This window comes from Amblyomma mixtum, chromosome 1, assembly GCF_055824585.1.
Source record: "Amblyomma mixtum isolate Tamu chromosome 1, ASM5582458v1, whole genome shotgun sequence".
Classification (NCBI taxonomy): Eukaryota; Metazoa; Arthropoda; class Arachnida; order Ixodida; family Ixodidae; genus Amblyomma; species Amblyomma mixtum.
In genome coordinates this window covers 194,284,850-194,297,996 of record NC_143012.1, presented here as the reverse complement: position 1 = coordinate 194,297,996, position 13,147 = coordinate 194,284,850, and the positions used below count along the sequence as shown (strand labels likewise).

At 50.4% G+C, this 13,147-nt stretch overlaps 1 protein-coding gene, 2 non-coding genes and 1 pseudogene across 3 annotated transcripts; all 4 read left to right on the top strand.

Annotated features, from left to right (window-relative positions):
• The first annotated feature begins 3,784 nt into the window (after positions 1-3,784).
• TRNAL-CAA (transfer RNA leucine (anticodon CAA)) lies at positions 3,785-3,907 on the top strand. The gene is made up of 2 exons: positions 3,785-3,822; positions 3,862-3,907. It is a non-coding gene; the product is annotated as a tRNA-Leu (tRNA).
• A 120-nt stretch (positions 3,908-4,027) lies between these two features.
• Positions 4,028-5,008, top strand: LOC149370462 (uncharacterized). Its single transcript, XM_089577784.1, has one exon. The coding sequence runs from the start codon at positions 4,028-4,030 to the stop codon at positions 5,006-5,008; it is 981 nt and encodes a 326-aa protein (XP_089433910.1).
• A 15-nt stretch (positions 5,009-5,023) lies between these two features.
• On the top strand, positions 5,024-12,514 carry LOC149370460 (uncharacterized; annotated as a pseudogene).
• TRNAL-CAA (transfer RNA leucine (anticodon CAA)) lies at positions 9,058-9,180 on the top strand. The gene is made up of 2 exons: positions 9,058-9,095; positions 9,135-9,180. It is a non-coding gene; the product is annotated as a tRNA-Leu (tRNA).
• Positions 12,515-13,147: the final 633 nt, after the last annotated feature.

The window sequence follows — 13,147 nt, the reverse complement described above, 5'->3', positions numbered from 1 at the left end:
CAAGCACACCCGTCATGCCGACGGCATCACACTGTGGACCACCCACGGCAGTGGCGGCGGCATAGAGGAAGCAGCCACCCTCAACCCAAATTTGCACGAAGCATCGAAATGTCTTGCACCCATATGACGTCGAACTGCTCCTAAATCTTGCCTGAAAACCGCTGCTTCCCTATTACCGTTGAACTGAAAGGGGACCCGGTACCGGAGGCTGACACTCTCCGTGCACGTTGCCTACACATGCTTGTGTTTTTTTTATGCAATCCGAGCCAACGCTTGCACAAATATGTGTATTGCCTTCGCCGCACGCTGCTGCGCTGCTCTCTATGCTTGGAGGTCAAGACTCCTCAAGCTGTTTCTACAGCTCTTTACCTGCCCTCCTCGCAACATTCCTTTTTGCTGCAGAATAAGTTACTTACTGCGATTTGATAGAGAGCTGCAGGGTCAACAAGGGCTTGTCTAGGTTACATGAATACAGCATGTGTGGTGTGCCTGCGTTTTGGTGCCCGCAGAGAGAACAGGGACTGAACTGGTCTGGAAACCATTTGGAGTAAATGGACGGATTAAAGAAAGCGTCTCTTTGAAGCTGGCGCCAGTTGTTGGGTTTTACTTTGAGATCAGTGGGGTTCTGAAAACATATTTCTTTCTGTCTTAAATTGCGAAGTAATTTCTTTGTAGGATGTCTCTCCCGGTCAGCTACGAATCCCCGGGCAACTTAGTGCGCCACCACGCAAACTTAAACGCGTGCAGACACACGAAAAGAATCGCGTCTCGTTAAAGAAAAGTTATTGTTCCCAAAAACTCTGCAGTACGAAAGACACGTTCATCTGGTTCTCGAGATTTGTAGGATTTTAATGCATATTACAGTGTAACATTCACAATATCCGTACAAATGTGTACTGTGGCCTAATAATACATGAAATAATATCTAAAATATTATCAATTCCATGGTTTAAGTTTGCCCGAGCTGGCTTTATGCAACTGCATCACGTGCTGCATCAATGAAGCTGCATCAATGCTGGCAAAACGCAAATGAAGGTGCCACCGGGAATCAAGAAATTGTTCTTTAAGTTACACTCTGGAACTTTACCTGTGACAATTTTCTTGAGGCAAAACAGATATTTCTTTCTTGGGGGTCGCATTGTATCATATGCAAACAGCCGGAGACAATTGACCACGTCTTTTTGCACTGTTGGGAAGGGGTCTATTTTCGGGACGTGTTGCAGAGGACTTTAAAGAAACAGCTTCCAATCCACTCATGCGGAATAAGGTTCTTGCCAACCAAAAACTAGGATGGGGTTCCATTAGACTTAGTCATGCTGGTGGGCCTCGACAGTATATGGCGCTCCCGCATGGCAGAGTATCATTGTGACCCTGACGCACGGCCAGCCCGCATGTATTTTAGAGAAAGTATGTACAAGTTTCTGGAAGAATAAAAGCTAATAGTGGAGGTTCCTGAGTGGTTACCAAGGCTGGAACCCCTTGTAACTTTAAGAGAATTTTAACCTAAGTCAGGCCTACTCTTTGGGATCTTGGTTAACTCTGTATACTGTATGTACACCCGGCGGCAAAATAAGTCGGGGCACGCGAGAGGCGGCCAGAATCAGATAAAACTGCATCGCCGCGCCGTCTGACGTTGCGCTTCTGGTGTCGATACATCGCAGTGCGCGTGCGCGTCCTTTCATGCTTGCAGCCGTGTCTTTTTCCTCGCTTGCGCCGTACTAGCTGATTACCTGCGGCATTTGGCAGTAGGGGCCGCTTTTTCTATTTGCTACGTCATGCGCGCAGTTCTGGGTGGGGGTAAGAAGGGGTGCACGGCGAGGGTGAAGCGTGCGCTGCTCGCTTTGCCCTGGCTGGACAGATAACGTATCGCGTCTCTCGGCGATAGCGGGTTGCCGCATACATGATCACTTCCATTCCTTTCATTTTTTTTTAACGACCGTGTGATGTTGAAATAGGAAAGAGCACGCCGCAACGGAGAGGTGTTCAGTAGAAAAATTATTCCATTTATTAACATCAGATGAGAGAAGATATGCAGGTCACTTGCACATGAAATAAAATACACGTAGACGGGTAACGCAATAACGCGAGCAGGGTTAGGCGTGGCCATATATGTTGAACATAAAAAAGAATAAAAGTAAAACCAACTCTAAGGGCCAACAAAAGACAAAAATGTTGCCGAAATCTGTGCTCTGCGCCCTTCTCTTTTTTAAGAGGCATCGGCGAATACATTGTTTCATTAATGAATGTTTTATTGTGTTTACGTGATGATGTTGCTATTACGTTTTTAAAACTGTAATTCAAGCGAACCCATTTTGCTTACAACTCCATACTATACATTGCCCTTTCGTGTAGCATTGCCCACAGGGCGCGCACGTGACCAAAGTACCGTGCGTGTTTTCAGGAATAGTTCTGCCAGTGAAATGTTGTGTTATATTAATGGAACTGGGTGAGTGGTTATGATCAGTACAGCACAGTGGTTGAGTCATGTGTCTGCAAACTCTTTTTCGTTAGCCTGTATGGCACACCAGAACTTCCATGATGATCAACGCAACAAACAGATTTGGAACCTTTTATTACCTACAATTTATTTTCTACTTAGTCCCTTTGTATTGCATGTTTCCAGCAGAAGAAAACCGAATGAAAAAAAATGGCTCTAAGGGTTTGTCTCTGTGACAGAAGCGTAGTACCGTAGTGCAGACACGAGCAAACCGTCCATCTTCGACCTCGAGGCACAAAGGGCCTTGGTTGCGAGAGCTCGGGCAGCGGCTTCAGCCAACGGAGTCCCGGACTGAGGACCCGACCAACCCCGCCCTTGCCCGGAAACCATTTCTACAATTGTACTACTATTATGGCAAGCAACTGCTTCAGCGCTTAGAACTATCGGGCAGGGTGGCGTGTTGTTCAAACTCGTTAGTGAAGGGCATGCACATGTGCCGGCAAATATAAAACTCGTCAGCGTCAATACTTGTCGCTGTACTGAGCTGTCATTAAACACAGACAAACTGTTGTTTCACATGGTCGCAGTGAACGACTGTCGAAGCTGTAATGATGCAAACATGGCAAATAGTTTTCGGAGCTATCACGTGTAATCACGCTCTTTCAGAGCATTCTGCTCGCTTGCAGCGAGCGTAGAAATCGCAACACGTCCAGCGTGGTTACAGGAAGTGAGAAGGACCCGTGCCAGCAGCGATGAGTAATAGCTCGTTCAAAAAAACAAATCTTGCAACTGTGTGTTATCTGTCTAGCCAGGGCAAAGCGAGCAGCGCACGCTTCACCCTCGCCGTGCACCCCCTCTTACCCCCACCCAGAACTGCGCGCATGACGTAGCAAATAGAGAAAGCGGCCCCTACTGCCAAATGCCGCAGGTAATCAGCTAGTACGGCGCAAGCGAGGAAAAAGACACGGCTGCAAGCATGAAAGGACGCGCACGCGCACTGCGATGTCTCGACACCAGAAGCGCAACGTCAGACGGCGCGGCGATGCAGTTTTATCTGATTCTGGCCGCCTCTCGCGTGACCCGACTTATTTTGCCGCCGGGTGTACGTACATATTATCATGTTCTCTTTTGTAATGTCAAAGCCCGGCAATAAAAAAAAAACAGGATGGCCGAGCGGTTTAAGGCGCCAGACTCAAGGTTAAAATCCTCGCCTGCGTGATGTGGACTTACAGAGGCTTCTGGTCCACAAATGTGGGCATGGGTTCGAATCCCCCTACTGGCACGCATTTTTTCTTGATTATTTGCGCAGCCAACTTATATAGTGTTAAAATCGAGTTTGCCGGCAGTGTCAGGATGGCCGAGCGGTCTAAGGCGCCAGACTCAAGGTTAAAATCCTTGCCTGCGTGATGTGGGCGTACAGAGCCTTCTGGTCCACAAATGTGGGCGTGGGTTCGAATCCCACTTCTGGCACACATTTTTTCTTGATTCTTTGCGCAGCCAACTTATATACTGTTAAAATGGGCCTTTCCGGCAGTGTCAGGATGGCCGAGGATTCTACTTCCGGACGCAGAAGCGAACGGACGTGTCTCGATGGGCTCCGTCGGAGCGGGTTCAGCGGCCCAGTCGGGCCGCGGTAACAGGTTTTTGGACACTGCTCACCAGGATTATCAAGTGATACTGCCGCAACTGCCATCAGGTCAGATTGTTTTGAACACAGTATTTTTGCACGGCGATGTGAGAGCGCGGCCTTTCCGCGTCGAAGATTTCAGAGACGCCATTGCTAATCTGGGAGCACTCCCAGATGTTATCGCCCTGGGGGCGTACCAAATGAACCATGTATGGGCGGTAACTTTCAAGACAGCGGAAGCGGTGAAGAGCATGCTCGCTAAAGGCGACATGCTGGTGAAGGAGCGTCGGTGTCTGGTTATAAACCCGAACAACCAAGACGTCAGGCTCAAGCTTCACTGGCTCCTTCATGGAGTTAGCGACGATGATGTGCGAGCTGCGCTGGCTAATTATGGCAAGGTAACTGAAGTGACCAGGGAGAAGTGGCGTATCTACGGCATTACCGACAGGTCGTCGACGACGCGCCTCGTCGCCCTGAAGTTGAAGGCCGGTGTCAGTGTGGAAGACCTGCCCCATCAGGTGCGTGTGGGCGGTGAGCTGGCCTTAGTTGTGGTACCAAACCGGGCACCCTTGTGTTTGCGCTGCAACAGTAAGGGCCATATACGGCGTGATTGCAAAGTCCCGCGCTGTTCCCGATGCCGGCGCTTTGGTCACAACGATACGGACTGCGTTAAAACCTACGCAACCATCACCGGTCAGCCGAAAAAGAACGATGTGACCGAGTTCGTTATGGATGACGAAGACGCTGAAGAGGCTTCCAGAGGGGCTGGGAATGTGCCCGTGCAGTCTCCAACGGGCGACAAGGCTGAAGCCACCGAGGACACTCAAGGCGCCGTCAGCAAAGGTGACCAACAAGATCAAGGCAACACCACCCCCTCGGGGGCGGGGACTGCGAAAGAAGACTCCGGCAAGGAGTTGGAAGTAGTGTCGACGGGGTGCTGGTAGGATGGTGAGCAAACCATGGACACCACATTTGCAGTGCCAGGAAAAAGAGTGCACGAGGAAACAGTCGTCGTGGGCGACAACGCCGGCGTCGAACCACCTCCCAAGACGTCTGCTACTCGGCGGCCGAGTTTCAAGCCCAAGCCGAACATTCCACCCGACCGCAGAGGGGGCGGCACGGAGCCCTCGTAGCAGCGTGGGCCAGTCTTGTTCCTGCCCACGAAACTGCAATTAGCGTGCATCATGGAACTGTATCAAGGGCCAAAACAACGACGAGGACTACTATCTTGCTGCGGGGGCGGAAAAGTCGAGTGCCGCGGTTTTCAACGCCAGCGGCGTACCTCAGATTGTCGAGGTAAGCCCCGTGCGGTCCTTGTGTCCTAGCGTAAATATGGCAGCAAACTTTAAAAAATCCCTCCGTGTAGCAACATCGAATGTTCGGGGCTTGGCAAGTAGGCGAAGGCAGTGCCACGTTAGTAGGCTACTTATCGAAAACGAGCTGGACATCGTTGCTGTCCAAGAAACGAAGGTCAGCAGCGAGGACCAAACGGACCGCATGGTGCAGCCCTTTAGAACTCATTTCAATGTTTGTATAGCTCATGCGGTTGGAACATCGGCGGGATGCGCGCTCTTTGTACGTAACAGTATTGGGATTTTGGAGGAACAAGTCATTGTTTGCGAAAGTGGCCGCTTTGTTATCCTGGATTTTTCATTCTGTGATTTATTGTGGCGTGTTGTGTGTCTTTATGCGCCTAACAAAGAAACCGACCGCAGAATTTTTTTTCAATACCTCGAGCAGTATTTGAAAACAGAGCGACATGTTATATTTATGGGAGACTTCAATTGTTTTTGCAGGCCAGAGGACCGAGCTAAAGTCGGTACTCTAAAGGATCAAAGTGTGCAGGTTCTGGATGAGCTCGTAGAGGAGTACGACTTAATAGATGTTGGCTGCGTGTTATCACCCGGCAGTCAGGCACTGTTTACTCATTTCCAGGGTGAAAGCCATGCCAGGCTCGATCGCATATACATATCGGTGCATCTGGCGCCGCTCTGCGAAAACTACGAAGTCATTCCAGTATCCTTCTCTGACCACTGCATGGTTTCCTTCACCTTAGGATCAAAATTAAAGGAGGTGAGATTTAATTGAGATTTATGGAAATTTAATGCCGAACTTCTGGACAACAGCTTCGTTTGCGAGGTAAATAATTTACTGAAGTCATTGCATCTGTCTGGAGCAGAAAGCTGGTTGGAAAAGTGGGAAGGTTTCAAAAATGACGTAAAAATGAAAGCTATTGAGAGAGCAAGCATACTAAGACGCGAAGAAAAACAGAAAGAAAAGGAATTGCACAGCCAGTTGAAACTATTGCTGAACATAGAATCTGCGCAGCCTGGTTTATGCATGAACCAGATAAAGGAAGTTAAAAGAAAGCTAGAGCAGGCGAATGAAGATAACTACCGAGGGGCCGTTGTGCGGGCACGCATTGAGCGATTATGGATGGGTGAGGCGCCTACTAAGCGGTCATTGAGCGATGAAAGGAGCTATGCCTCGAAAAAAGAACTACAAAAAATAATGAACATAAATGAAGAAACCACTGATCCAGAGAAGATAAAACGCGCCTTTTTTTAGCAATATCAAGCTTTGCTAGGACAGGAGCAAGTGAAGAACGTGACTATTTGCGATTAATGCCCAAATTAGATGAGATTGAGAAGGAAAGACTTGAAGCTCCAATCAGTATGACAGAAATAGAGAAAGCAATTGACCAGTTAAATGCCGGGAAGTCCCCTGGGCCCGACGGCCTGGGTGCAGCTTTCTATAACGCCTTTAAAGATGAACTAAGTCAGGTCCCGCATAGAGTAATCGAAGAAGCCTATGAAAACGATTGCCGCCATCTTTCAAAGCTGCCCACGTTGTATTAATTCCGAAGTATGAGGACTCAGCAAGGCTGCTTTTGGTGGGGTCTTATCGGCCGATAAGCCTCACCATGTAGACTACAAAATCCTTATGAAAGTTTTAACGAGAAGGACACAGAGCGTCATTAAATACCTAGTGGGACCACACCAAACTCGTGGAATACAAGGACGAAGTATTACGACCAATATACATGTGGCGAGAAGTGTTTTGGAGTGTTGCGATACTTTTGATGGACGAGTTGCGATGATGCAGCTCGACTAGCAAAAGCTTTTGATCGAGTGTGCCATGAAGTGCTTTTTAATCTCCTAGAATTTGTGAACATAGGAAGCGTTATTACAGAGGGAGTCAAAATGGCTTACTCTGATTGTGCAGTGCGAATTATTATAAATAAGAATCTCACCGAAAGAGTGCCAGTGAAATCGTCTGTGAGGCAGGGCTGTCCATTATCCGCGTTGCTTTTTGCTTTATACCTTGAGCCGTTATGCTTGAGCATGATACAGAATGAAAGGATACGCGGTTTCGCGCTGGAAGCAACGGAGGTAAAAATGCTTGCGTACGCAGATGATGTCGCTATTTTTTGTAGAGACAAAGAAAGCGTTCAAGAAACTGTTAGAGTGGCGGCTGATTTCTGCGCTAAAACGGGGTGCCGTGTTAACTGGGAGAAATCATCTGGATTCTGGCACGGGGAGTGGGATCAAAAGCCTGAAGTGTTTGCCAATGTGCGATGGACAGCGCTGCCCTCAAAGTACTTGGGTTTACCACTTGACCAATACAATGACACTGAGGAATACTGGAATAGGGAAATAGAGAATCTCAGAAGGAAAACGCAAGCATGGAATGGCCGGAACCTATCTATGTTCTCACGAGCAACTGTTTGCAACCTTTTCTTGGTTGCAAAAGTGTGGTATGTCTTGCAGGTATTGTTCATGTCGCGCGTAACCATACAAAATATACATCGAATGTTTGCTTTTTTCGTGTGGGGAAGCACATGGGAACGTACGAGTCGGATAAATCTGTTTCTTTCGGTTCGAAAAGGGGGAGTGGGGCTTGTGCATTTGTTTATCAGACAGATTGTGTCGCGTTTTATTTTTCTGCGAGACCAGAATGACCCCTTTTTGTGTACGTTTGTACAAGTGCGCCTGCGCAATGCTTTGCCTGAGTTTTTGGTGTCCTGTTCTGATAAAAGAACGACAGCCGTAAGAGGATTTTGGCGCGAAGTTTTCACGGCTTTTAACATGCTGAAAGTGCGCTTTTCTTTAGATTATTTAAGTTATGTGTCGAGAAAGAAACTGTATAAAGATTTGTTGGATGGCATGCTGCCTGCACCAGTGTATCGACAGCTTAGTTGCGAGGCCCAGGGCAAGATGGTCTGAAAAGGGTGAAATGTATGCCAGTAAATCTTAACGCCAAAAGTTTTTTCTTCAAACTCCATACTAACACTCTGCCAGTTAAAACCTGACTAGAACAAAAGGGCATTTTTGTGCCATGGACGGTTAACTGTATGCTCTGCAAAAAGCCTGAGACAGTCGAGCATGTGTTTATAGAATGTTGGGATCCGGTATTCCGTTGGGACATTCTACAAAGAACAATAAAGAAAGACCTGCCAATCACGCCGTATGGAATCCGGTTCTTTGCGCTAGAAGATGACCGAGATGTTCCTTATGATCTCATCATGCTACTGGGGCCTCCACAGCATATGAAAAACCAGGATGTCAGTGAGAAATGCCGATGTAAACATTCGACCTGTAAGAGAAAATTTCATTGAAAGTGTTGTGCTTTCTGCGGGAATGTTACCGAGCCCAATCGGAGCTACCCGAATGGCTTGGCGTGCTGGAAGAACTTGTAGCCCTCAAGAAGTTTTAAACAACCACGTTGACCGTAGGCCGGTTCACGTGTTTTAGCGGTTTGTTTGTGTGTTTGTTATCGTTGTCAAAACAGGCAATAAAGAAAACAAAAGGATGACCGAGCGGTCTAAGGCGCCAGACTCAAGGTTAAAAATCCTTGCCTGCGTGATGTGGGCTTACAGAGGCTTCTGGTCCACAAATGTGGGCGTGGGTTCGAATCCCACTTCTGGCACACCTTTTTCTTGATTCTTTGCGCAGCCAACTTATATAGTGTTAAAATCGCGTTTTCTGGCAGTGTCAGGATGGCCGAGCGGTCTAAGGCGCCAGACTCAAGGTTAAAATTCTTGCCTGCGTGATGTGGGCTTACAGAGGCTTCTGGTCCACAAATGTGGGCGTGGGTTCGAATCCCACTTCTGGCACACATTTTTTCTTGATTCTTTGCGCAGCCAACTTATATAGTGTTAAAATCGCGTTTGCCGGCAGTGTCAGGATGGCCGAGCGGGATTCCACTTCCGGCCACCGAGCGTGACGGACGTTGTTGTGCCTGAACCCTCATGGCGTTTGGCCTGTCTGGGAACCAGAGCTGCGCGCCCGCCGTCGCGCAGGGCACGCGCGCAGAAACGCGTTGCCACCATCGGAAGCACCAGCGTCTCCGGCAAAGTGACTGCAGCAGAGTCCGTCACTTTGTTAGCCCCGAAACTAGCGTTAGAATTGGAGCAAAAGAAATGTGCGAGGGCACAGGCTGTCATGCAGGCTGTCATTTTCCACTGCGGTCACGGGAGAAACCACGGTCCCACAGAACACGGCACGCGCGCGCTGTGAAAACGTGTGTGTGGCTCATGAAGCGACACATTGTACGGGGCCGTAGTGACAGAGGTAACAAGTTAACTGAACAGAAGGAAGCGTCTCAGCGCTCCGCCAAGTGCAGGTATCGCGATGGACAGCCGCGAGTTGAGACGACGCCATTTAATAGGCGTAAAATCAGAAGGCCGGTTAGATGCGGACCTTGCACCGAGCGAAAAGGACGCGTGCGCTTAAAATTTAAGATTCGTGAAGGGTCTCACTTGACACCACGAGCCAAGAAAAAGAAAGGGCGGTCCAACCGGAAGCGTTGCGCAGTCAAAATTGAACGCCGCGACTGGCGTGAGAAGCGTAAGGAAAGGGACAAGTTGTCAGTGAGGGAAAATAATTTGTTCTTGTCTTGTTCTTCCAGTAGAAATTGGAAGGACAAGTACGGAGAGAGAGGAAAGCGCAGCTACAGCGAAAGAGGCAGGGACATTAGCTTGCACGGTAGTGAGTATTGTATGACGTCCGTTAGAAGCGAGTTAAACGCTAACGTAGACGCACTAAGCCGTGCGTTCTCAGCAAGGCTGCCTTCGACCTCTCGTGACATATTTTGTCACTTTGCGAACAGCTGTCAAGTTCGCTCGTTGATAGGGTCAAAATTGATGTCCTCATTTGTGGACTCAGCTGAGTGTTTTACTGGCCGAGTGATCTCAAGAGACCAAATTTATTTTGCATTCATTCATTCCGTTTGTTACATGCGTTTGGCATTTTGGGTTAATTACTTTAGAGTTCTTGTTTCCCACATGTGTCTCTTGCTGAAGAGGGAACAAAAGGGGGGGGGGGGGGCATAAATGTAGCCAGCCGAGTTTTGTGGCATTAAAGTCTGGCAGTTTGACGGGTGGCAGAGGGCACTTGCTCGTGTTGTGTGTTGCCTGTTGTCGGTCGATTCCTGGCAAGGTGCAGAATCATGCACGACCGGTGCCGAGCAGCAAGTTCTTCCGGAGGACCGAGCGAAGCTGCTCCAGACACCTGGGCGTCAAGGCGGAGGCACAGCGATCCTGTCCTGCGAGCGGGGCCTGTTCACGGAAAGGAGCATGTAGCCACCTGCGGCTGAACACCGGACGGGAACTGGGAGGAGCCTGGTGTTCGGGCGCGCCCCACATCCGAGCCACGCGGAAGCAGCTCGTCTTCGTGGCGCATTGTCTGGCGGCGGGGGTGCTGTTGGGCCTGAACCCTCATGGCGTCTGGCCTGTCTGGGAACCAGAGCTGTGCGCCCGCCGTCGCGCAAAGCAGGCACGGACTTGCCGCCATGGCACGGCGTCATCCTGGCTGGCCGGCTGACCCTTCCTCCTCCTCCTCCTCACTAGCGTCGGATCGAGCCAATCGGAGCGGTGGCCTGTGGCGTGACCTTATCGGAGCAGAGGAACGCCGGGTGCAGGGGAACGCAACGGTCACCGGCGGCTATAAGAGGAGAGCCGCACTGAAACGCGGTAGCAGACGGGCAGCAGACACGCCATCGTGCCAGAGAGACGCTCTCCGCAGGGCCTCGTCCTAGCCCGTTGTGCTCACGGCCCTTGTACATTAATGTAAAAAGCCTTGTAAATATTGTACATAAACGTCAGTTCACTAACCGTCGCATCGACCGTTCTTCGCTCAGGTCTGCTGAACAGAGGCAGCAGACTGAGACGCACCAAGTCGTAACAGTGGTGGCAGCGGTGGGATGCACCATTCCCAACAGTGGTGGCAGCGGTGGGATGCCGAGTTGTAACAACGTGTAGCGACTAGCTCCGTCGGAGCGGCTACAGCGGCCATGTCTGGCCGCGAAAACAGGAATTTTGACTCGGGCAGCGAGTACCAGGTTGTACTGCCTAGTTTGCCTACAGGGCGTTTTGTTTTGAACGCAGTTTTCCTTCTCGGAGACATCAGTGCTCGCCCCTACAGGGTGGAAGATTTTCGAGATGCGCTCGCTCCACTTTCGCTCCTGCCGGAAGTTATCGCCCTGGGGGCGTATCGCATGAGTCATGTGTGGGCCGTAACCTTCAAGGACGCCGACGCTGTGAAGAAGATTATCAACATCGGTGAGCTCAAAGTGAAAGATGCCCGATGTCTTTGATAGATCCTGCAAACAGGGACGTCCGAATGAAGCTACATTGGCTCCTACACAGCGTACCGGAAGAAGACGTGCGGCTTGCCCTCGTTCCGTTCGGGAAGGTGACGGACGTCACAAGGGAGCGATGGCGTGCACAAGGCGTGTCGGACAAGGGCTCAACTACGAGGCTGGTGACCCTTAAGTTGAACGCCGGCGTCAAGGTGGACGACTTGCCCCACCAGGTGAGCGTAGCCGGTGAGCTTGCGCTTGTGGTCGTATCGGGCAGACCTCCCGTTTGCCTGCGCTCCCGCGGCACAGGCCATATTCGGCGTGAGTGCAAAATCCCACGTTGCGGTGCTTGCCGTCGTTTCGGGCACGAGGAAAGCCAGTGCGCTCGGACGTACGCCAGCGTCACCGGACCATCGACCAGTGAGGAGACGACAGAGCTGCTCATGGATGAGGCCGATGCGGAGGACGCATCGAGAGCGGCGAGCGGGCCAGTGTCGAGCGAGATCGCGTCGGCTGCTCCTCGGGCGGATCAGTTGGAGGCGCAACTTAGCCCTGTCGACACTCCTTCGCAGTCGCCTCCCGCTCCTGCACAGGCTGACGATGTCGTGACGAGAGACGCGACTGCAAAGCATGGGGACTCTCCGGTGAGCGCCGCCTGTAATGTGGCTGAGCCCATGGACATTCCACCAACAACCAGTGTCACGGCCGGAAAACGGGTGCATGATGACAGCGCAAGCAAGGAGCCGCAGCAGGATGCCAGTGGGGGTGATGAGCCTCCTCCTAAAACGGCAGGTATGAGGCGAGCGTCTTACAAGCCGCAGCCGAACATTCCGGCCGACTCACGGCAGGCGGGGAAACCGCCTCCGTAGTTTTGCACTGTAGAACCCGAGCTGGGGCGTGGGTGGTTTGTGGTGCGGGCGTGATGGTAGACACCATGCGATAAGGGCTTTTTTTCACTCGATATGGCGATCAATCTCACGGAAGCACTGCGTGTAGCAACTTTGAATGTACGAGGCATCGGGGCAAGAAGGCGACAATGCCAGTTGAGTCGCCTTCTTCTAGAGAACGATCTGCACGTAGTAGCAATTCAGGAAACTAAGATTGAAAGTAAGGAGGCGACGGATCGAATGGTGTCTGTTTTCCGTACGCATTTCGATTATATGCGTGTGTCACTCTGTTGGCGCCTCATGTGCATGTGTTCTCTTCATTAGGAATAACATTGGTATCACTGTGCAGTCTTTGTTCTCCTGTGAAAGCGGCCGACTTCTTGTCATTGATTTTGTGCATTGCGGCCAGAATTTCAGGGTTATTTGTGCGTATGCACCAAATGTAGAGACCGACCGGAAAATGTTTTTTGAGCGCTTCCAGACATATTTAAACTGTGACAGGGTGCTGGTATTAGCGGGCGATTTCAATTGTGTTTGTCATGCCTCAGATCGTGCAAATGGTGCTTCGGTGCGAGACAAAAGTGTGGACGTCTTGAAAGAAGTGGTCTACGACCA